The sequence below is a fragment of the Micromesistius poutassou genome (assembly GCF_964030765.1).
Source record: "Micromesistius poutassou genome assembly, chromosome: 5".
Lineage (NCBI taxonomy): Eukaryota > Metazoa > Chordata > Actinopteri > Gadiformes > Gadidae > Micromesistius > Micromesistius poutassou.
Window position 1 is genome coordinate 15,122,267 of NC_140275.1, and position 22,638 is coordinate 15,144,904.

Genomic DNA, 22,638 nt, shown 5'->3' on the forward strand with positions numbered 1-22,638 from the left:
CAGAGGTGGAGTTTTTAGGGGGCTTTAGAGGTAAAGAGTCTATCTGGAACTATAATCTTCTTACAGACACATGCAGATCGACACACACTCTCATTCATAGCAGAGAATTACACCCTCTAAAAGGTGCTGAATAGTGGGCTTTTTTTTCATGTACCTTGTGAGAACACCCAAGCACTTATATATCCACACACTCACACACACATACACACATACACTTGCACAAACATCACTTGCAACATACTTGTAGCCGGTCCTAATCTAGTTAGTTCTTTTTATCAGCGTATCAGTAAGTCAATGGTTAACCACCTCTTAAGCTGCGGCAGTCTAACTCATTTACCAATCCCATGAGGGTCTCGCGAGTCACACCCTCTCTCTACTGAGGGATGCAGAGCAGCACAGATAGCTCTACCAGCTTAAACCAACCCTGAGTTCTAACTTATGCCACCCCACTTAACCCCCATGTCTCAACAGCCACAAACAAACTGCCACGCAGTCACGATCCCACTGCCAATCCGCTCGACTTGACCAATGACATACATAAGATACCATGCACCAAAAACCATAACCCCAGTCCCCCCCATCCCTTTTCCTGCAGTGCAGAGTACACATCGAGCATGATTCTAGTTCTAGCCTGGGAGAACCAGTTGTTCCAAGGCATTGCTTATTACAGCTGCCAGCAGAGGCCCGGCAGCACGGAATAGCGGGCATAGTTGAGGGAAAGGGAATACATGCATGCCGGCAGTGGAAATAGAATCCATAGGGTCAAAGCGGTACAATATATCACCCTGAAATAAGAAAAACAATCCTCACATTTAAATATTAATAAAAAGTTTGTCTAGTGTGTGGACTGGCTCGTTTGCATGGACAAGAGTATTAGTTGTATGAAATGGAAGGGGGTAGAAAGAAAGAGAACAGCAACGTTTCATGAAACTCATATCGTTCACCAGCCCTTCCGTTCGATTGTGTTGTTGTTTGGGGCGATAGCGCAGCATCTGCTGTAGGTCTGTGGGGCTGGGGGCCTTGTTGACGACTGGTGGGAGCCCAGACAGGGTTAGTGTTCATCCGAGACATCTGCCACACCGGAGATCTGAGTCAGCACTGGTGTTTCTGAACATACCAGGGTTATTTCTAGATTTCAACACACACACACACACACACACACCCACACACACACACACACACACACACACACACACACACAAAAACATACACACACATATGCACACACACACACACACACACACATATGCGTGGGAACACACGCACACACACGCACACATGCACACACATACCCACACATATGCACACACACACACACACACACACATGCAATTTGTAAGTCTGAGATGGTTTCTTGTTATCAATGGTTGATATCATTATCATTCTTTGAATCATGGCAGCTGCATGTGTGTTTGTGTGTGTTGAAAAAAAGAAAACACAGTTAACCTATACTGCAGGAGAACATGTGTTGACCTTGCTTACCCTGTAGTCAAAGAGTTTCTATACCCCAAGAGCCTTCTTGGTACCCATCTGATCTCACACACAGCCTTCATTGTGAGTATATATTGGTGTCAGGTTGATCCGTGTTTGGGCATGACTGAAGCTTACAGAAATGGCCATGATGACCCCTTCGACCACTCACACTAACCTCACCCACCCCTCACCTCCCTATGGCCTGATGAGGCAACAGGGAGGACTGCTGCAGAACTCGTTCAGACTCAAGATCATTGAATTCCATTTTATTGAGTGCATTTCAATTGAATTAAATTCAAATGCAAATTCAAATTCATTCCAGTTCGATTTGTTTGCATGGTAAAAGGTTGCAGGGAATTCCAAACATGTGAGACAACATAGAGGACGACAAACAAGGGCATGATTAAAGCAGTGTCAAGTGTCCAAGTCCGGTCTAAAATGTAGTCCAGGGGTCCACTGGGTGGTTAAAAGATGTAAACAGAACTCTATGAAGAGTTCTGTTTACATGAAGTACTAATGATGAGTCGATGGGAGTGACCTGTATTTATGCCTGGGGGGAGAGGGTTGTAATGGTGATGCAGAGTGTGTGTTCTGTTTAACCATTGTCCCAATGTGTAATAATGGTGGAAAACCCCGTTTGGATTCACTATATGCAAGTTCCTCAACATTCCCAGCTGTTGAATGTTTATGTAGTGGGATTAGGTTTCAGGAGTCTGTAAAAGAAGCATCTTTATTCAAATGGGACATTGTTTGAAACCAATAGGATATCAACTTGATGTAAATTAAATTGTATATAATATTAAGTATGTGCAATCCTGCATTTGTCGAAGGCAGCCTTGCAAATTTATGATGATGTTATAGGAAGTAGATTGACAAGATAAGCATAGGTGGTCATTCATAGACATACAGCGGTTCAAATCTATAAACAGTATAAACATATCCCTAAGTTCTTTAATGTTTTCCATGTGCCCACACGATAATAAGTGGAGTGAGATCAGAAGAGAATAGTTTCATTCATAGCGAGATCAGTACAGCTGTAGTACAAACACGCACCAACACAAACACACACACAGACAGACGCCCACTTTCACTCACATTTACATTCATACTGAGGCCATAAAAAAAAAACAGCTGGGAAAGTGTGTTGGCCAGTTGCTGTCTTTCTGGCTGCTCTAGTTTTATAAAATGTCCAGAATCACAGTACACAGCACACACACATGCATTACACACTCACACCCATTAGGCATGGGCAAAATGATTCTTTTCCGGGAATCAGTTCTTTCAGTTCCCTTCACTATCACAATTCGTTCGTTTGATTCGTTCGTTCAGTTCGTTCAGTTTGTTAAGTCATATGGTCAGTTACGTCATTTGGCAGGGCATCTCAGGTGTCTGGGATGCCAGAAGGGATCACCAGAAGGTCTCAGACGGTGACGGTGCTCGGGAAAACAGCTAATTTCTGTAGCATTAGCCTACGACGCCGCTCGAGCATTACACGTGTGGTTTGAGAACGTTTTAGACTCAATCAATATGAGAACGTTTTAGACTCAATCAAAATGAAGTCGAGGGGAGACGAAGCTCTGTTCGTTTCTATCTTTTATTTACCATATTGATTGAGTGACCATAATTTTATTTTATGTTAAAAAAAAAAAAGGAATCAGTTCTCTTCTTTTTGGGAATCAGTTCTCGTCGTTCACCTTCAGGATTCGTTCGTTCTGACCGAATCGTTCGCGAATCGCCCATGCCTAACACCCATACAGCCCCCGGCATTACACACACATTCGCTCATGCACACACGCACACCAACGCACACCCATACACACCCACACACACACACACACACACACAGATACACACTCATTCCAACATAGTCGTTTCAGCTATCTTAGATCATCAGGTGAACCGTTAAATATTATGAAATAGATAGCAAAAATAGCAACAGCAAGAAGGACAAATCAACTCAAATCCATGTTCAGGACCATAATGCTATTTCTAGTTGTTAATTAGATCATGCTTCTTATAATAAAAAATAAACTGTAGAAGAGAAACGATACATTTCTACTTACCATCAATGCATCTGCATCCTATGGTTGGACTATAGATTTTTGAAAATGTTTTTGGGACATTTTTTTCTCTTCCTGAACTTTGCCTGTGTTGATAAAGTTCCTAGGTTTGCCAACAACATTCTCCTTTGAACTGGATTGTTCCAGTATCGGCAGCATTACCACCACCACTGCCTCGCTGAAGGTCACCAAACTAGTGAATATTTGTCTTTATTGAAGTTTACTTATTGACACTGACCTGTTCATCGTTTAATTTAGTTTTTGACTCCTGTGTCAGTTAAACACATGGAGGCCAAATGGGAATAGTTTAACACCACAAAGCAGCTAATATACCTGGGAACCATCTGTGTGTGGATGTGGGTGTGTGTGTGTGTGTGTGTGTGATAACCTCCTCTGTCAAAGGTTTTTGTCAACATATTATCTAATCGTGCCTCTGACGGAAGAAGTAAAAATAACAACCAACAATTTGCTATACCACCATTCCCCTGCAACTAATTCAACTGCAGTCAGCATCAAATTATAAAACATCATAAACATTAAGCCTCAGAAATCTGCAGTCTATAGTAAGTCGAATTTCTTTCATTCGACAATTTCAATTAATTGCACTCCTAAATTCTACAACTGATCGCCATGATTCTTATTTAATTCTTTAATTCCCTATGATCGCCAATCACGCTGCCCTCACATAACTCGTGGACAAGCGGCCCCCCTGCCCCCCACTTTCACCGCTGACCTGACAGCCATGAAGAGCGTTGAGCAACGTCCAACCAAACCGTGGGTCAATCAGTGACAGAAGAGGCCTGGCGCGGTGGCGTCACCCCTCCACTATAAGAGGGGACCAGGGGGACGATGTTCGCCACTCACTGGGTCACTAAACACAGTTTCGCTGCTACCAAGTGCTTGGCGCTGTAACTGAGGCTGAGAAAGAGACATGGCACCAGTCAAGAAGGTAAGCGGTCTGATGTATGCATTGAGCCATCTGCATCATCGATGGACAAAGAGCACTGTCGGGGAAAAGTGTGTGTGTGTGTGTGTGTGTGTGTGTGTGTGTGTGTGTGCGTGTGTGTGCGTGTGTGTGTACCATTGGTGTGTGCGTTAAGAAGGGGTGGTGGTGGTCTCATCGTATCCAACCACTTATTACATCTTCAAAGGTTACACTAGTCTGTAGCCATCTTTATACCCTAATCCACACTTATATTACATTAAACATATACTGATGCTAACGCCGTACCACCTTGTTATGGGGCCAGTAGGTGTGTTACAGAAGGAAGTGACCTATGTCTCTGTGTCTCCGTGCCTGCTAACAGGGAATCCTTGAGCGTCTGAACGCTGGAGAGGTGGTGATTGGCGATGGAGGCTTTGTCTTCGCTCTGGAGAAGAGGGGCTACGTCAAGGCTGGCCCCTGGACTCCTGAGGCTGCCTTCACACACCCTGAGTCTGGTAAGAAACACACACACACACACACACACAACCACACACACACACACATGCAGGCACACATTCACACATGTATTTCCCAAACCACAGACACACATGAAAGCAAGATGCACACACACACACACACACACACACACACACACACACACACACACACACACACACACACACACACACACACACACACACACACACACACACACACACACACACACACACACACACACACGCGTGGTCACACACATGCAGGAGAAACACTGCCATTGATCCCACGAGACACAGCTCTCCACATAGAGCATTGTGTTGTTTCATCCTAAACATGGCACCTGTATTCTCACACACACACACACACACAGTCCGCCAGCTGCACAGGGAGTTCCTGAGGGCTGGGGCCAACGTCATGCAGACCTTCACCTTCTACGCCAGTGATGACAAACTGGAGAACAGGGGTCAGTCCCTGAAGATCACGGTGAGCACAAAAGATACATAAAAAAACGTATCTCAAGTTTATCTTATTTCAAGATCAATTATTAAGATTGGCATAGGTCAATGTCATCATCAATGACCTCTGGACCTCCGTCCTTCTCCCAGGGTGCACAGGTGAACGAGGCTGCCTGCGACCTGGCCAGAGAGGTGGCCAATGAGGGAGATGCCCTGGTGGCGGGCGGAGTCTCCCAGACCCCCTCCTACCTGAGCTGCAAGAGCGAGACCGAAGTCAAGGCGATCTTCAAGAAACAGTTGGATGTCTTCATGAAGAAGAATGTGGACTTCTTGATTGCCGAGGTATAGGAGTACAAAGAGAGTTACATAGTATGTGCATGTTAAACGCTACAATGTGTAAGATTTGGGTAAGATTTCAAGCTAGCTCATCTAGATTTTGAAAAGATCTCCATTCTGAGATCTTTATTCTGATGGACACTTTGTCCTCACGGTGTTCCTCAGAGTGCTCCATTCTGAGGTACACCGTGTTCCTCACCGTGTACCTTAGAGTGCTCCATCCTGAGGAACAATTTATTTTCCTCATAGTGTAGCCAGGAACAGGACAGTCTGTTCCCCACTCCTCCATTCCCCCTACTCCAAACCCCACCCTCTCTCAAAAAATTATGCTCGCAAAAAAAAAAGAAAATTTTTCTATATGTTTATCTTCTAAAAGAAGATTTCTATATGTTTGCTGCACAGTCAGAGAAACTGACCTTAATCCATGCAGCCTTTAAGTTGGCGTCTACATGACAGAATGTGTTTTAGACTCTAGAGCACATGTCAATGTTGTTATTCTCCACGTATTTTACATTGTAAAAGTTCAGCCGAATTCCAATGAGAAAACGAATCATGTTATGTTGGCCCGCCTTGCAGTACTTCGAGCATGTGGAGGAGGCCGAGTGGGCCGTCCAGGTGCTGAAGGCCAGCGGCAAGCCGGTGGCCGCCAACATGTGCATCGGACCCGAGGGAGACATGCACGGCGTCTCCACAGGAGAGTGTGCCGTGAGGCTGGTCAAGGCCGGTGTGTACATCCCTCGTCCCTCGTCTTTTGGCTGTTTTATGCTCACTGGTTGTGTGAATACTCGTAGAGCTGTATCCATCTGGGGCAAACGGATGGAGGCATGAATTCTGTTTACTTTGAAGTTGAACTCTGCACATTTCAATGCACAAGTCTCCCTCAATCTATTTCATTTGATGGGGTTTGTCCTTAAACCAATGTTTCCTGTATTTTCAGGTGCCGAGATTGTGGGCGTCAACTGCCACTTTGACCCCATGACCTGTGTGAAGGCTGTGAAGATGATGAAGGATGCAGTGGAGAAGGCTGGTCTTAAGGCCCACTACATGGTGCAGCCCTTGGCCTTCCACACTCCTGACTGCAACTGCCAGGGATTCATCGATCTGCCAGAGTTCCCCTTCGGTAGTGCACATTACTACACAACAATCATCAATCACAAATCAGACTTTTTAAAATCCAAATCTGGGTGAACAGGCAATTCACTTTCTCTTTTGTCACATTTGTTTCGAACAATTATGTTGCAGGTGGTAATCTGTAAGCACGCAATTGACAGCCGTTATCAAATGTAAAAGAAATATAGATATATCTGTAAAGAATTGAAATCGACACTGTTTAGACTTGCCACTTTAGAAGAACAATTAAAACACGTTACACGTTTACACGTACAATCTCGTCTGAAGATGTCATCCAAATCGCGCAAATGAGTTTCCTCCTTTGACCCCGAGGTTCTGCTACAACACAGTAGGACTGCGTCTGACTTTCGTCTACTCATAGGACTGGAGCCCAGGATCCTGACCCGCTGGGACATGCACGCGTACGCCCGGGAGGCCTACAACGTGGGCATCCGCTTCATCGGCGGCTGCTGCGGCTTTGAGCCCTACCACATCAGGGCCGTGGCGGAGGAGCTGGCCACCGAGAGGGGAATCCTACCCGCCGCCTCCGAGAAACACGGCATGTGGGGTGCCGGCCTGGAGATGCACACCAAGCCGTGGGTCAGAGCCAGGTGGGTTCCGCCGAAAGATCCATCCACAGTAGACACTCAGAGGAGCAAGGAGAACCGCACCTCGAACACGGCTCGTTATAGTGTGTTGAGCACAGGAGATGCAACGATGCACCGCGGTTCTTGATACCGTCTCTTATTGTGTTATGTCATTACGTAAGATGTGTTCAATAGATGAATGGGTCACGTGAACATCACATTGTGGACTCACCGTCTGCGGTACATCTGTGTCTACCCAGGGCCCGTCGGGATTACTGGGAGCAGCTCAAGCCTGCGTCAGGACGCCCCCAGTGCCCGTCCATGTCCACGCCAGAGGGATGGGGCGTGACCAAGGGGCACGCAGACCTCCTGCAGCACAAGGAGGCCACCAGCAGCCAGGAGATGAAGCACGTGGTGGAGCTGCAGAAGAAGGCCAAATCCACGTGAGAAGTGCCGAGCAGCAAAGGGGAAACAAAAAGCAAAACAAGAACAAGAAGAACCTTGTCTCTAATTGGTGAAATGAAAAGAGGCAAGAGAACCAGGCCGGAGCGACGGAAAGGGAGCTCTACTCAGTCTGAATTATGGACCAAAGCACTTGTAGCAGCCAATAGCGCTCTTTGATTAGAGCAACACTGTGAATTACCACAAAATAAACTCAATTGAATAATGTGTTTGTACTGCAGTGTGTTTACTGTGACGTTAATGTTATTTGTGTTGCACTCCACAACAGCCACCCATAACTCAGTATTGATTACATAATATGATCATAATATTTTAAAAGGCAGATAGGGTTGTGTAGCAAAAGCAGGCAACATCATTGAAATGACTTTATAAGAGCTTTAATGTGTTTGCTCAGGGCCAGTCATTAAAGGAAATCTGTAAACAACAGGGTTGCAGATAAACGTACCAATACCCAGAAAAAGCCTAAGAAAAATAACTTACAATACCCTCATTCAGCAAGAGTCGGGCGAGTAATGAAACGTTAGGCTGGGCAACTTGCATCTTGCCAATCAGAAGTGTGTTGTCCGACCCCTCCCCTAGTACACTGGATATATAGGCCGTGTGACTGAACTCTAAGACACTTCAGCCACAACGGTCAGGATCTGACGTTTTGAAAGGATGGCACCCTCAGGAAAAAAGGTATGTGTATGGTCTGCACATTCAACACATTTCAGCCCTTTAACAGCCTGTTGGGTTATTTTTTTTAAAGCATCAAGCGCGATACGATTTTAATTTGTCTGTCATGTATCTTTATTTGATGTATCGACTTGGTTTTGATCTCTGCTAAATGTCGTCTAGCAAAGCCAAAGGCAGACGTTTCTCAGTAGGACCGTTTCGATTCACTCGTTTGTTGTCTTCAGAATTAACATTTACTTTGATGATGAATCTTTCGTTATCAAGCTTAGTCCATCTGCGTAAATCCAATGCATCATTGGCAGCAACTGTTTTCAAACGCGTGACAATCTGCTTACTCGGTTTTAGACACTCAAATGTGTTTCACAACCATTATACTTATACTTATATATTTATACAAATAATCCTGACCTAAAATTGCAGTAGCCTATTTGCACAGCACCTGTTATACTTCATGCACACGCGCGTTGCCGCCCACCTATAAGTGGACTTGGCTTGCAACATGCGCTCTCCAAGAAAAACTGCACTGTAACTGGTATTGTAATTGCAGGGTATCTTGGAGCGCCTTGGCGCTGGCGAGGTCGTCATTGGAGATGGTGGTTTTGTGTTCGCCCTGGAGAAGAGGGGCTACGTCAAGGCTGGACCATGGACCCCTGAAGCCGCTGCAGAGCACCCAGAAGCAGGTAGGGAGGACCAGGCACATTTTTTTCCCATTAAAACTACTAGATAAACTTAAAGGTTGACATTTGAAATATTTCCATGGTTTGTTCCAATGAATTCCTTGACACACATCATCTGCAGCAGGGCAGTCAGAAAGACGTTTGTCTTTTTTTCTTCTTCTTTTCTTCAGTGCGACAGCTGCACAGGGAGTTCCTGAGGGCTGGGTCCAACGTCATGCAGACCTTCACCTTCTACGCCAGTGACGACAAACTGGAGAACAGGGGCAACCAGCTCGGCTTCACAGTAGGTTGCTGGAACGACAAAAACAATATTGTGGATCGAAAAGCATTTGGATAGGACTAATTTGTATAGGACTTGATGGCATGAGTTGGTTTACTGTGTCAGTAATGTGCATCCTACTAGGAACGTCGTCATTGGCTCAAGCGGTTTCCTCTTTCCTGAATTACGTTTCCAGGGAGCCCAGATCAACGAGGCGGCGTGTGACTTGGCTCGCGAGGTGGCCAACGAGGGGGACGCCCTGGTGGCCGGGGGTGTGTGCCAGACTCCCTCTTATCTGAGTTGCAAGAGTGAAACGGAGGTGAAGGCCATCTTCAAGAAGCAGCTGGACGTGTTTGTTAAGAAAGACGTGGACTTCCTGATCGCTGAGGTACAGCAAATGTAACCCATCCTAGAACCAATTGTTCTGGTTGTTGGTGGTCATTCAGACCCATTCCAGGTGAGGTGGGTTGGCAGCTTGTCCGTGTTTTTTGCTAACGTGTCCCATCTCCTGCCTGCAGTACTTTGAGCACGTTGAGGAGGCCGAGTGGGCTGTACAGACGCTGAAGGAGACAGGGAAGCCGGTGGCCGCCTGCATGTGCATCGGACCGGACGGGGACATGCACGGGGTCACCCCCGGGGACTGTGCCGTCAGGCTGGTGAAGGCTGGTGGGTACAAACCTCTCACAATAGTGCACATGAACAACTCTCTGCAAGGGCTCTGGTCTGACTGTATCCCAAGGTTAAAGTTGAACTACTTCTGGCCCTCCAGGTGCCGAGATTGTGGGCATCAACTGCCACTTTGACCCCATGACCTGTGTGAAGGCTGTGAAGATGATGAAGGATGCAGTGGAGAAGGCTGGTCTTAAGGCCCACTACATGGTGCAGCCCTTGGCCTTCCACACCCCTGACTGCAGCTGCCAGGGATTCATCGACCTGCCAGAGTTCCCCTTCGGTTAGCTTTCCATATTTTTCTAGATTTCCACAACACTGAACACATCGTGTTCAATTATAAAACGGTTATACTGGTTATGTATGACACAGGCATGCGTGCACTGGTATTAAACTTGCTGCAGGGCGCCCTCTACTGGAGCCTTCACCACATTACCCGGGGGCCCAGGCACGATCTGGTTTGCGGTGACACCAATTTGTGTACTTTAGGACTGGAGCCCAGGATCCTGACCCGCTGGGACATGCACCAGTACGCCCGGGAGGCCTACAACGCGGGCATCCGCTTCATCGGCGGCTGCTGCGGCTTTGAGCCCTACCACATCAGGGCCGTGGCGGAGGAGCTGGCCACCGAGAGGGGATGCATGCCCGCCGCCTCTGAGAAACACGGCATGTGGGGCGCCGGCCTGGAGATGCACACCAAGCCGTGGGTCAGAGCCAGGTGAGAAGAATATGTGCCCTCAGAACTTTTATAACGCAAAGATAAATGCACAGATGGGATTTGTAACTGTTGTGTAAAACCTCATTGTATTTTTTCTCAAGGGCTCGTCGTGACTACTGGGAGGGCCTGAAGCCAGCATCCGGACGGCCCCTCTGCCCCTCTATGGCCAGCCCTGACGGCTGGGGCGTTACCAAGGGCCACGCTGACCTCATGCAGCAGAAGGAGGCCACCACCCAGGAGCAACTCAAGCCCCTGTTCGAGAAGGCCAAGGCCCATTAAGCTGTTCAGTAGCCTTAGTCTGACCTGTCTCACCAGGTTACCAGGTTCACCTGTTGTGAATCTGATCTGTTTACAGTTCTGAACGTACAGCAGACATTTGTAAAGTCATCCTCCTTGGGTAATGCAGCACCTGTCTCATTCCCATTTACAAGGGCAAGTTTCTAAACTGTTGGAAAAAAACTGAAAGAATATAAATAAGCTGCGCTGATGTTAAAGCAATTCCATATACATACTGCATTTCCAATTTGGAACTAGCCCATGTAGCTTCTGGACCATTTGCTGTAATAAAATACACCTTTGTGAAATTTTTGTTTTTCTGATTTCTTGGCCATTGAAATGGAGTGACAATTGCTACTACTGCATTAAACGATGCCTCCATCCCTATTTAAGAATACTTAACAATTATCAAATTGGTTTCAAACCTGGGGCGATTGTAAACAATGGAATGACTTATGAATGAATCTTGCATGCATGATAAGTTATTAATTACTGTGTGAAGAAAACAACCGCATCAAGATAAGAACGAAATTGTATGTATCAATGTTCACTGTAGTATTCCATAGGTATTTGGGTTATATCGTAGATTACATTGGGATATAGTGGGCTAGTACGTTCATCGAGTATCTTAGTTTTTTTGGAAAAATTGTTTCATGTTCTGTTATTGACTCGCACGTTCTCACTGGGATCATGTGATCTGCTGGACGCAGCGTCCATCGGACCACGTGACCAAGTGGAATTGTATCTCAGGCTGAGATGGATGTCAACGTAAGCGCCTTTTATAGATGCTAGCTAGTGGATATCTTATATCGGCTATTCATTTTTGAATATTGTCCGTAATTAACGGTGGTGAACACCATTTGGATGCAGTACGATAAGTGGGATCTATATTATATTCATCCACTATCCAGTAAGGTTATACACCCTCGTGCTAGTATGTCCTGAGCAGATACTGATCGACCTCCAGGTCACGACATTGTCGATTAAAGACATTTTGAGCAAGGTAAATATGTTTAATGGTAAACCTCTATAAATGTCATACGGATGAGGCTTTTGTTTAATATTCGCTAGCGTCTCTTATCAGTGTGTGTTTCGACCATAGACTGTAGCTTGCGATTTGGAAGCATTATTTCAATGTGAATATTTCCAATGCGGTTAAAAACGTGACAATGTAAAATAACAAGACTACAAACAATTCACACATCAAGTTTAAAAAAGGACGCAGTACATAAATGGTAGCTATAATATGTGAAAGTGTTGGTCAGGACTCAGCAGTCATCACGCTCCTCTTCTGCCCTCTAGTGGTGTTTGTGGCCCTTGCAGCTATCTACCCGGAATTAAAGGACGAGGTCATCATGGGTAGCAAAGTCAGCTCCAAAATGGCAGCTCCCGCCGTCCGTGTAATTCAGGTATGGCTCCTTAATGGCTCTCATACTCGTCCTATATCATAATATGCGCTGCTTGTAGTCGCTCGTTTTAAGGAGACGTTGTTCAAACGTCATCAGAACCAATTGTCTTGTGATGTACTTACGTAAAAATATGAATAGAAGGTACCGGAATCGATGGAGGTATCGGAATGGCCAACCTTTGCCCGTGTCCTTGTTGATATGTGTCCATGTTATGCCAACATCTTCTGTGTTGTTGAAGATACAAAACGGCTAGGCTTAGGCTAAAGTAGAAAGTCAATGTCGAATTAAATGTCTATGCCAGATATTGCTATATGTATCATTGACAGTCATCGTTGAAGATCGATATTGTTAGGCTAATGTCATGGAAACCGATATCGACAACTTTTCAAGTTGTTTAATAAGTTGTAGGACTCGATTGATGGGAACCAGTTATTGTAGCCTATATTTGTTTCACATATTACATATTAAGTACGTTTCCTCTATTGACGCAAATGATGTACCAAACTTACCAATCCTGTAAATCGTCCTATTCATCATTCTATGCCTTCCAATAAAATGTGTTGTGCTATAATGTCCACTGTCATTTGTTGTTCAGGCTATAAGGCCCCGTGCACCACTGATTAAGTTTCCTGACCGGCTAGGCGGGGTAAAGCCTAATGGTAAGTTGGTGTGTTTTTGTAATTATCCTGATGAGTGTTTGTACTATGCTTATAGTTGCATCATTACTTGTATGTATTGTATATGTTATATTATAGATTTTTGAAAGTTCATGACTTTCATATTAAATCAAGCACACGAGTCATTTCTTGTGCTAAAAATGCCTCTCTGCCTTATTGTTTGCAGCCTCTGAGGCGATGAAAGTATTGGCAGTGAATCTGCCACAACAGAGCTCTCCCAATTCCCTGTCGGTAGGGACAACGCCTCCCTACCGACCTGCGGCTCCTTTCACTAGGCTTCCTGGATCCCCAGACACCCTGGCCTCTATCCAGCTGGTACCCCAGAGGTACCGCAGGAGACCCATGGTGGTGGAGGAGATGGAGTACATCCAGGTCAGCCCCTCTCTGTCTGTACTTGATGACAGTGTTCGGATTAACATTTTTCTGCCTCCGAAGAGCATACTTTACTGTTTTAAAATAACGGTACAGATGTATTTGTATTCATGTTTATGCAAAGATTTTCCTCCATTTGCTATTTGACACTGAAATGGAATTCACCCTTTCATGCGTTGCATATGTTATGTGTAGTAACTTTCTTTTTTAATTTCCACAGCGTGGTGGGCCGGAGTGAACATTAAATAGACCTTATCTGCAGAATTCAGCTCTTCTTTTCACTTCAACATTATTCTACATCACAAGGACACCTGCTGCCACAATGCATCACAATGTATGAGATGGTTTATGTTGAAAATGTACATATTAAATGTTTTTTAAACATTGTATAGACTTTACGCTTGTCTTGTGTCTAAATTGTACAGGAGATTTAATTCCCATCTTGTTATCCCAAACACAGTAAGGCAATCTATCATTTATTTTTACTATTGGACCAGTAGCTGGACAAACTGCACTCCATTGTTTTCCAATTACAGTATAAGGCATTCAATAAGGCCTGTTATACCCTCCTGAAGCCACTAGCTATACACAATGTAAAGGCTGAAGCACATTTAAGATAACAGATCTTAGCTGTTGGATTGTTTCGTTGCAATAATCTGTCCAGAGTTTTATTGTTGAGTGTTTCTGCAGGGATTGGGGCTAAGGAAGAAAGTGAATATACTGGGAATGCGTTTACATTAAATGCTGATTTTGAATGATTAAAATATTTAAGTTTACCTTGGATTTATTCATTTAATGTTTTCTGCGTATTTACCCTACAATATGTGGGACATTTTTGATTACTTTTATAAATTTCCTTCTGCAAGATGAGTGACAAACATTCATGACACTGGACATTTATTGTGCTAGTTGAGCTGCTAAGACATGAACACAGGATATTACCACTGGCAAGTCTGTCCCGTGTCTTCTTCGAAAGTAATGAACTGATTCATAACCCATGTTAATATTGGCACAAGAATTACAAAAAAACACTGAGGAGCCCAAGTTGAGACATGCACATGTCAGCTTACAACAGGTACAATAGCCAGACCAAATTGTATCATCTTGTGCCGAGTAGTTTTGAATAAGGATAAATACTATTCTCAAATAAATTAAAAAGAAAATTCCACATCCATAAGTATGTTGCTTTGCCTTTAGGGTCATCACAGTTCAAAAACATTACAGGCAGATATGTGCCCTCACAAAACAGTTCATATTACACACAGCCCATGAACCAGTGAGCGCACTAAAAGGAACACTAACTAAGATATTATAAAGCCACAACTTGGCACAACAGCCGCCAATGCTGAGGTATTGGAAACAATAGGACTGTCTTGGAACTTCAGCATATACTATTCTTGCTGTAATTAATTCAAAGAAATCTGTGCCTATGTACATACAATTGTAAAATAACACTACTGTTACAATTCTTTACATACCAATCATCATTTTATGTAATCAGTGCAGTGTCACCAGCAAACCATTTGATTCTGACCTCCGGCACCATCAGAACACATGATCATATTGCAATGAAATAGATCAACAACATCCACAGTCCTTAAACAGTGTAATATACCTCCATGCATTAAATCAGTCAGTCCAGTTCCTCGAAAGCAGGTAAGAAGTCTGCGATGGTGTCAACCACATAGTCGGGCACAAAGCTCTGCTCGTTGGACTGTTCACTTTTGCTGTACTCTTCAGCTTCCTCCATTTGAGATATGCCAGTAAGGGTGAGCATGGTTTCCAGACCACAGTTAGAGCCAAACAGCATGTCTGTCTCCAGGCGGTCCCCAACCATCAGGCATTGGGCCGGGTCCACACCTGTGAATTGACTGGAAATGCACTCGAACATGAAACGGCTGGGCTTGCCTATAATTGTAGCCTTGCGGCCGGTGGCGACTTCAAGGGCTGCAGTGAGGCATCCAGAGCCTGTGGTTGGAGGAAAGGGGGAAAATTAAAGTTTCCTCCTGTTATTCATTTCACCATGTTTGAAGGAAGTGTCTTTAACTATAGGAGGTTTTCAATAATGGGATCCATAAAATAAATAGTGGTGGTACCTAATACTTCTTGACCAAAAATGATGGAATAACCACACAACCAATTGTTATTATTCTAATTATAAATTAAATATAAAAACAACAACAATGCAAGCAAGATGGTGGCTTGGAATGTGCGTCGCATCATGTCAACCATCCTATTTACCACTTGTCATTTTACAGATACTTTATCCAAAGCAAATTATTTTAGATCATGTCATTAAAGAGCAGGGAGATGGGTAAAGGCCTATTGCTCTGTCTATGAATACGTTTGTAAATGAGTTATACCTGGTAATATTCTTCCATCTTTCAATGGGTGCCATGGGTCATTGTCGGTGGCAAGAAACAGACAGTCTGGATCTTTCAAGAAGCACGACGCTTTAGCTAATTTCAGAAAAGAAAATTGGTCATCATGCCCAACTAACACCGCTTTGACATCAGTGGGTAAGGCGCAGTTGTAAATGGTGGCGTCTGGTTCGTCGACCTCTTCTAGGTAGGGAACGTTTGCCTCTCTCAACTCGTTCCTGATTCCTTCGCATCCGATGACAAACACCTTGCCCTGGACCTTGGCCACGTCTCTCAAGTAGATCGCCGAGCAGTAGGACGAGCTGAATATCTGTTCTTGGTTCACGTTTGTGAAACCCAGTCGGCAGAACTTGTGAACGTAATTCTCGCGCGGCCTAGTGGAATTATTTGTTACGAAGAACACACCTTTGCCCTGTTTAATCAACGTATTTACCACACTTGGAGCTCCCGTTATCGCCTTTTCACCATGCCAAATGACTCCATCACAATCGAAAAGGAAAAAATCCTTTGCCTCAAGTAAATGTCTTATCTGAGAGCCTCGAATTTTCCGACATCCTTTTAAACCAATGGCACCATCCATTCCAAATGCTGTGCGAGCCTGTATGTTACAACACAAAAATTAGTCGTCCAGTTGCATTTTCTAGACAGGACAAAAGGTAGATAAGGATAGCTTTTTTAAAGAAAAAAAACGCAGTAGTGTCAAAACAGGCTACATAAACATTGACATGTAACCACGCCCCTCTTGTTATTTTTGACCAATCAAATAACAGCACGCCAACCAATAACAAAGGACTTTATAGCACCCACCAACCATTCAGCTGGGTCGTAACTATAACGTTGGGATTGGGGGGGGGGGACGGACGGACGGACCGACGATCGGGATTGACGGGGGGGGGGGGGGGGGGGGGGGGGGGCTCTCAAAAAGGCAACAAAGTCAAAAAACTGAGGGGGTCTCTCATATATCTGAAGGTGTCTGCCATATTTGGCATTGTAATTTCATCTTAAACAACGCTCATTATCCATCCCCGTGCGGTCTTACCTATTATTAAATAATAATAAAATATTTTTTTTGCAGTTCGCTAGAACAATAATCCCTGCTCAGATGTATCTAAAATACAATTTAAGACAATAAAATGTGTGATAAACACTTAAAACATTAGTTTGCCAGCTGCTGGTCAGAGATGACTATGGGCATCAAGAGAATTAACATGAAAAAGTTCTGTTAAAATTCACATAACATGTCATTCACAGCTGTCTTGACACGTATGGCTTCACAGGTCTAACTTGAAAATACATTCTGCATTAACATTTTGCTAGAACAATCAATGTAGCAATGTAACAATGTAGAAAAATATAAATTAAATAAATCAATGTCAAATTTCACGTTGCCTTATTAGCAATAACTACATAACTTACAAATGGGTGTAACACACATTTTACAAACTTTTGAGTTATTAACCAGCAATTAGTCTGAGAACACAACACAAAACAATTATGTGAGGAGTTAAGGTCTCTGCCTGAACCCATGGTTGTCTCCAAACAAAACCCTCCATTTCCTTATGGTAACTCTGTCACTGAATTTTGATTGAAACAAAAGAGGTGGCCAATGGGTTGATAGGCAGCTCCAGCCCCAGGCGTATAGAAGTTATAAGGAGCATCTGGAAAGGTGTCTTCCTCCTCCGCTGAGGTAGGTTGGCTCTAACATAGGTCAACAAAATGAACCTTTGGCATCATCTTTCAAAAAATGATGAAAGTCATTCACTGAGATTCTATTTCAAGGATGATAAGGCTTTATGACCAGTAATTATTTATGCTATAAATCAAAATCAATATTTACATTTATTCGTTCAAATGACGATACAAAAAAGGGGGCGGTCCCTGTAGATCTCTATATAAGTCTGGTTCCACGGGCAGGCCTCCATGAGTAGGCCTACTTTAATGCTCCCATACAACAGGAGCAGCAGTGAGAGATTAATTATTTTATTTTAAAACAGGAGCTGTTTTTCTGATGGACCCCTTATTGGTGAGTAAAGAGCCTTTTACTCAGAGGTAACTTGTATTTAGAGCAGCACTAACATGCTTAACAGCTCAGCTCTGTGTAGGACCCCATGTTGGTAAAAAAAACAACAACACCTCAACTGCTGGATGATCTGTTTGGGTTTATGATACAATGTTGTAGTTGTTGACTCTTTAGAGAAGAGCTACGTACTTTCCAAGAGAGTCATGGTGAGTGAACACCTTGGATTACCGTTGCAACAAGTTCCAAGCTTTTTCCAATGGTAATGATTGTTATTTGAAAGACAAGCCCTTTGCCCCTCTCTTTTTTGGTTGTTGTTTTTTTGAGCTTGGGACTTTGAGCTTGGTTAAAGGCCAATATGTTTCTGTGGATTGTGGAATAACCATGTGGATATAATTTCACAGATCACATATAAGATATGTGATCAAAGAGATAGACAACTTTTTTGGCCAAGTATGCTCACACATACAAGGAATTAGGTCTCTGCATTTATCGCATCTGTGAATTAGTGAAACACACAAAGCACACAGTGAAGTGAAGCACACACTAACCCGGAGCAGTGAGCCACTACAGTTACAGCGCTCAGGGAGCAGTGAGGGGTTAGGTGCCTTGCTCAAAGGCACTTCAGCCGTGGATGTGGGCATGAGAGAGCAGTGCTCAACCACTTCCCCTGCCCAGCAACCCTTCGGTTTAAAGGCCGAAGCCCTAACCAGTAGGCCACAGCTGCTACGTACCAGATATTTGTAGACTGGGTAAGTGCAATGTGAATAAGGCCAATAAAAACATCCGTAGGCATAGCCAAAGGAAAAACACGAAAAAGCATGACCCCTTGAAGTGTACATTGTGATATTGAACAGGTACCGGGTAAAAAACCTGACAGGTTTTGTCAGGTACCGTTTTCTTTAACACAATCCTTTTTTAAATGTACATTCTTATGTCTGAGGCCGTGTTGTCTGATTGACAACAATAAGTGTGATAACATTTGGTAGGTCTGACAATGTCCTGATATATACACCTTATCTTTGCATAAGAGAACATTCTAAGAAACTATCTGTATTATCACCCAAACAACTGTTTTGGTACAGGTGTCTTCTGACCCCTTGTTTTTCTTTTTTAAAGTGTTGAATCCCTTTGAGCAACTAATATGGCATTTCTTATAAATCCCATGCATTTCTAGCCTGGCCCATGAATTGGGTTTGATTTGAAAATGGAGCATCAAGATACAAAATAGGGTCGCTCAAAGAACAATTTAGATCAAACAAAAAGTATATAGTGAGACAAGGAAGCCGACGTTAGCCTCCGGTTCGTAGCTCCTTATTGGCAGTTAGTGATGCATGACCAGGCATGAGTCTGGGGCCAAGTCGTTTTTTTTATGACAAACTGAATAATGTGGGACATGTTTATTGATCAAAAACAATGTATTTTTCATCTGTTATCCATTCAGTGTAGGACGACCAATCCGTTGTGTAAACATACGTTTGATATTGGATCGATATTGTTTTTAGGGTTAGGGTTAGGGTTAGTCCAGCCCACACCTAGGCTACTGAGGAGGCGTGATTAATGATTGACTTTTGTATGTAGGGCCTCTGGAGTGGCATTGCGTGCCTGGTTACATTTTTAAGTGTCCTGAATGCTTCAGAGACTTATACACTGTTACAAACAGAATAACCCAAGATGTCCGTATAGAGGCACAATATTGGGCTATTACATGTTACCACAATGATATATGTGTTTTGAATCAACAGCACAGAGGAGGGGGTGTGGGCAAAAGGAGAAATCTGAGAAAAGATCCTCGACGCCTGAGAGAATCTTTAAACAGCCATGTTGAGAAAAGAAGAAAAGAGTCTCAGAGCAGAAGAGAAGATGTGCGGCAAAAGAAACTCGATTTCCTACGTGTGATAGAAGAGCCATTACCTCTGACACGCAACAGAAGCTTTCCGTTTGACCTCCCAAACAGTGAGTAAAAGATTACAAAATGTAGTAGTATCTTTTACTCTATCTCTGGATGGCCTTTGAAGGTGGTTTTGGTGTATTATATATTATAATAAAATATACAATTTTGAATGTGCAATACATTCACTTGAGCCACTTTGCAATTGTGTAGATCTGTACTGCATTGATGTATTTTGGTTTTATTTATTTACTTGTGTTTATTTAAAATTGTTAATAATGTCCTTTTTATCTTGAGCAGAACAAACCAAAAAAATCTTACAGGATTAAATATTATCTCTGATACTGAATAAATGAGGGCTGGAAATCAAATGTGTTTATTTCCAACTTTACATAAAAGAGGTTACTGAGAGCTAACTGAGTCACAATTGAGTTTATTGTGTTTACTCCACAGTGAGCGGGCAGCTCCCTGGTGGTGGATCAGAGATGATGGTAGGTTCTACATGTCCTGACTGAGAATTTACAGTCACAGAAAGTAACATGACAGTAGAATGTAGAAATCACGCAGTTGATCAGGGAATCTAATGATCACCTAGAGTATCTAGTAAGTAAGCAGGTTTGCATCAATAGATGAATTATCGATGTGTTGCAGATCCAGAACATCACCAACTATCCTGGACATCAGTGACACCCAGACCACTGGCCTCCGATCGATTCTGACCCAGCTTGTTCACAAAGTCTCCGGTGGCCTCCAATCTGCTCCAACACTCCAATACTAAAACTCTCCATAAGCCAATGTGCAAGTGGCCTCAAAGGTTCAAGAGACTATATTTTTTAATGAATTTTTGCATAGTCTTATCTAATTCGTCAGACCAGACCCTATACGCTCCATGACTGCCAAACAACTTGCTAGTCCGTCACTATGAGGGAATCCCAAAATAATCCCCAAAATGTTGATTGTTTGCAGTCCTGGCTTCTCAATGGTGTAACAAGTGAAGAAGTTAGGATTGTTCAAAGCAGATGGCAGTTTCCAAATCTGTGGTCCCAAATAGGTCATATAGAGCCAAGATGCAATGTTCAATCCTATCCCTGTTACAACCAACCCTATCCTGCTACATTGTTGACTCTCTTCTGTGCTACCATCTTACTCCATGTTACTCTCTCTCCCATCATTATCCGTTGCTCTCTCGTTATGTTACTGTCACATTATTATGTGTATCTCTCCCATTCGGTCGCACTGCCCCATTATTTTGTGATCAGTGGTCCTCTCCCATTACAATGTGACTGTCCAGTTGTTATCTGTTGTTCACTCTCATTATTATCTGTAACTGTCCCATTCTAATGTTCCCTGATTCATCACAAAGAACAGTATATGAAAACACATGAAATGGGTGGGGCTATCGGATACCTTCCAATCATAACCTTTTAACATGCAAAAAGGTGCAACCACCTGATTCCTATTGGGTCACTGTTATACAGAAGAGGCCAATCACAAACCGCCTAGACCCTTTTACAGTTGGTGGGGTGCTATACCTGGTTAAGAAAGTCTCACTAATCATCGTATGAACTGTCACATTAATTACTTGGATCTTCTTCACAATCTCCCTGACATCAGGACAGCTGAAACCCTGCTAAATACTCATCTGTTCAGACTACATCTCGTGAATGCTAAATTAAAAATAATGACATAAAGTCTCTATCTCTTGTTTCTACAGCTCAGCACTTAAAAACAGTTGCTATGCTTATTTTATGAATTTGCATTTCCTCAAAAGATTCTTTCACTTTTTCGATTGCACCTTGAAATCGTTGAAAAGTGTAAGTCGCCTTGGATGAAGCATCTTCCAAATAGATGTAATCTTATGAATATAAAACTATAATACTATAATACTAATCTAGGAAATCAAACAGTGGCTGGTCTCTGTGTGTTTGGAGCCATATATCATCATGTAACTTAAAAGATGCCCTAACATTCTCTACTTCTGTATCAGACACTCTTGGCTCATATTTTTAAACAGTTTAATCAAATATCTATGCTATGCATTGAGGATTAGATAGAGGATAGATAGACGATATATAGATAGATGTTTATTACTACTTAACTACACAAACTGCAATATACAGTGCTTTAATAAGATTAAAGGTATAATCAATAATATGGTTTGTTTAATAGACAAAAGATTATGATTACATTTATTCAGGAGAAGGTGGATTAGGGCACAAAGACCACACCGCAGACCAATAGATAACTGGTCCGGACCAATATCTTTTAGCGCTGGTAGAAAGCGCTTGTGCAGTGACACAAAAACAACTGCTCACCAAACAAAACAAGTTTGGTTTGTCAGGTAATAATTAAGCCGGTCTGTGTGTGAGTGTGTCTGTGAGTGTGTGTGTGTGTGTCCCAGCAAAGGTTAGAAACCTGACGTGTTATCATCACCGCTACGGTTTTGTAATCTAACATGACAGTGAATAAAAAAAGTTAAGTTAACTCTCTACTCTCTACTCTCGTAGAGAGTGGACAAAAGTAGAGAGTGGACAAAAAATTGTCCCCTCTTCATTGAAAAAACCTAAAAGTATTCTAACAATCAAGGAAATCATTAAAAAGTAGGATTTACTTTATTGAAGAAAACACAGGTGATAAAATCCTTTACCATAAACAATAAACATTAGAAAACCAAGACTAGCCCCTTTCTATATTCCTAAAACATGACCATT

The 22,638-nt window shown here is 43.1% G+C and overlaps 5 protein-coding genes and 1 long non-coding RNA gene across 6 annotated transcripts in view; 4 read left to right on the forward strand and 2 right to left on the reverse strand.

The window, feature by feature from the left end:
- Window positions 1-3,905, reverse strand: part of LOC311343312 (LHFPL tetraspan subfamily member 2a protein-like) — a gene marked incomplete at its 3' end in the record, with an annotated part of 18,385 nt that extends 14,480 nt beyond the window's left edge. Inside the window, exon 1 of the mRNA XM_084468184.1 lies at window positions 3,537-3,905. The remainder of the gene's footprint in view (window positions 1-3,536) is intronic.
- A 434-nt stretch (window positions 3,906-4,339) lies between these two features.
- On the forward strand, window positions 4,340-8,113 carry LOC311343585 (betaine--homocysteine S-methyltransferase 1-like). Its single transcript, XM_084468477.1, has 8 exons — window positions 4,340-4,482; window positions 4,841-4,973; window positions 5,327-5,439; window positions 5,562-5,753; window positions 6,324-6,471; window positions 6,685-6,867; window positions 7,240-7,468; window positions 7,705-8,113. The coding sequence occupies exons 1-8, from the start codon at window positions 4,465-4,467 to the stop codon at window positions 7,889-7,891; spliced, it is 1,203 nt and encodes a 400-aa protein (XP_084324603.1). The 5' UTR covers window positions 4,340-4,464; the 3' UTR covers window positions 7,892-8,113.
- Window positions 8,114-8,449: 336 nt separating this feature from the next.
- Window positions 8,450-11,488, forward strand: LOC311343586 (betaine--homocysteine S-methyltransferase 1). Its single transcript, XM_084468478.1, has 8 exons — window positions 8,450-8,584; window positions 9,129-9,261; window positions 9,429-9,541; window positions 9,714-9,905; window positions 10,036-10,183; window positions 10,287-10,469; window positions 10,676-10,904; window positions 11,006-11,488. The coding sequence occupies exons 1-8, from the start codon at window positions 8,564-8,566 to the stop codon at window positions 11,181-11,183; spliced, it is 1,197 nt and encodes a 398-aa protein (XP_084324604.1). The 5' UTR covers window positions 8,450-8,563; the 3' UTR covers window positions 11,184-11,488.
- Window positions 11,489-11,949: 461 nt separating this feature from the next.
- On the forward strand, window positions 11,950-14,414 carry kgd4 (alpha-ketoglutarate dehydrogenase subunit 4). Its single transcript, XM_084468340.1, has 5 exons — window positions 11,950-12,183; window positions 12,483-12,589; window positions 13,185-13,248; window positions 13,433-13,638; window positions 13,859-14,414. The coding sequence occupies exons 2-5, from the start codon at window positions 12,536-12,538 to the stop codon at window positions 13,874-13,876; spliced, it is 342 nt and encodes a 113-aa protein (XP_084324466.1). The 5' UTR covers window positions 11,950-12,183; window positions 12,483-12,535; the 3' UTR covers window positions 13,877-14,414.
- Window positions 14,415-14,515: 101 nt separating this feature from the next.
- Window positions 14,516-16,712, reverse strand: pdxp (pyridoxal (pyridoxine, vitamin B6) phosphatase). Its single transcript, XM_084468339.1, has 2 exons — window positions 16,002-16,712; window positions 14,516-15,606 (listed from the first exon to the last, which is right to left on the reverse strand). Exons 1-2 carry the CDS (start codon window positions 16,597-16,599, stop codon window positions 15,272-15,274), a joined length of 933 nt encoding a protein of 310 aa, XP_084324465.1. The 5' UTR covers window positions 16,600-16,712; the 3' UTR covers window positions 14,516-15,271.
- Window positions 16,713-17,939: 1,227 nt separating this feature from the next.
- On the forward strand, window positions 17,940-21,612 carry LOC311343162. The gene is made up of 4 exons (XR_014633465.1): window positions 17,940-18,042; window positions 19,782-19,992; window positions 20,381-20,418; window positions 20,579-21,612. It is a non-coding gene; the product is annotated as an uncharacterized lncRNA (long non-coding RNA).
- Window positions 21,613-22,638: the final 1,026 nt, after the last annotated feature.

Bases quoted from the DNA above. Each gene is read 5' to 3' on its own strand.
- kgd4 (XM_084468340.1), top strand. From the start codon at position 12,536: ATGGGTAGCAAAGTCAGCTCCAAAATGGCAGCTCCCGCCGTCCGTGTA. The intron at 12,590-13,184 runs GTATGGCTCCTT...TTTGTTGTTCAG, and splicing joins CCGCCGTCCGTGTAATTCAG to GCTATAAGGCCCCGTGCACC. The intron at 13,249-13,432 runs GTAAGTTGGTGT...TATTGTTTGCAG, and splicing joins AGGCGGGGTAAAGCCTAATG to CCTCTGAGGCGATGAAAGTA.
- LOC311343586 (XM_084468478.1), top strand. From the start codon at position 8,564: ATGGCACCCTCAGGAAAAAAG. The intron at 9,262-9,428 runs GTAGGGAGGACC...TCTTTTCTTCAG, and splicing joins TGCAGAGCACCCAGAAGCAG to TGCGACAGCTGCACAGGGAG. The intron at 10,470-10,675 runs GTTAGCTTTCCA...TGTGTACTTTAG, and splicing joins CCTGCCAGAGTTCCCCTTCG to GACTGGAGCCCAGGATCCTG.
- LOC311343585 (XM_084468477.1), top strand. The intron at 6,472-6,684 runs GTGTGTACATCC...CTGTATTTTCAG, and splicing joins CGTGAGGCTGGTCAAGGCCG to GTGCCGAGATTGTGGGCGTC. The intron at 7,469-7,704 runs GTGGGTTCCGCC...GTGTCTACCCAG, and splicing joins AAGCCGTGGGTCAGAGCCAG to GGCCCGTCGGGATTACTGGG.
- pdxp (XM_084468339.1), bottom strand. From the start codon at position 16,599: ATGGATGGTGCCATTGGTTTAAAAGGATGTCGGAAAATTCGAGGCTCT. The intron at 15,607-16,001 runs GTATAACTCATT...CTCCAACCACAG, and splicing joins AGATGGAAGAATATTACCAG to GCTCTGGATGCCTCACTGCA.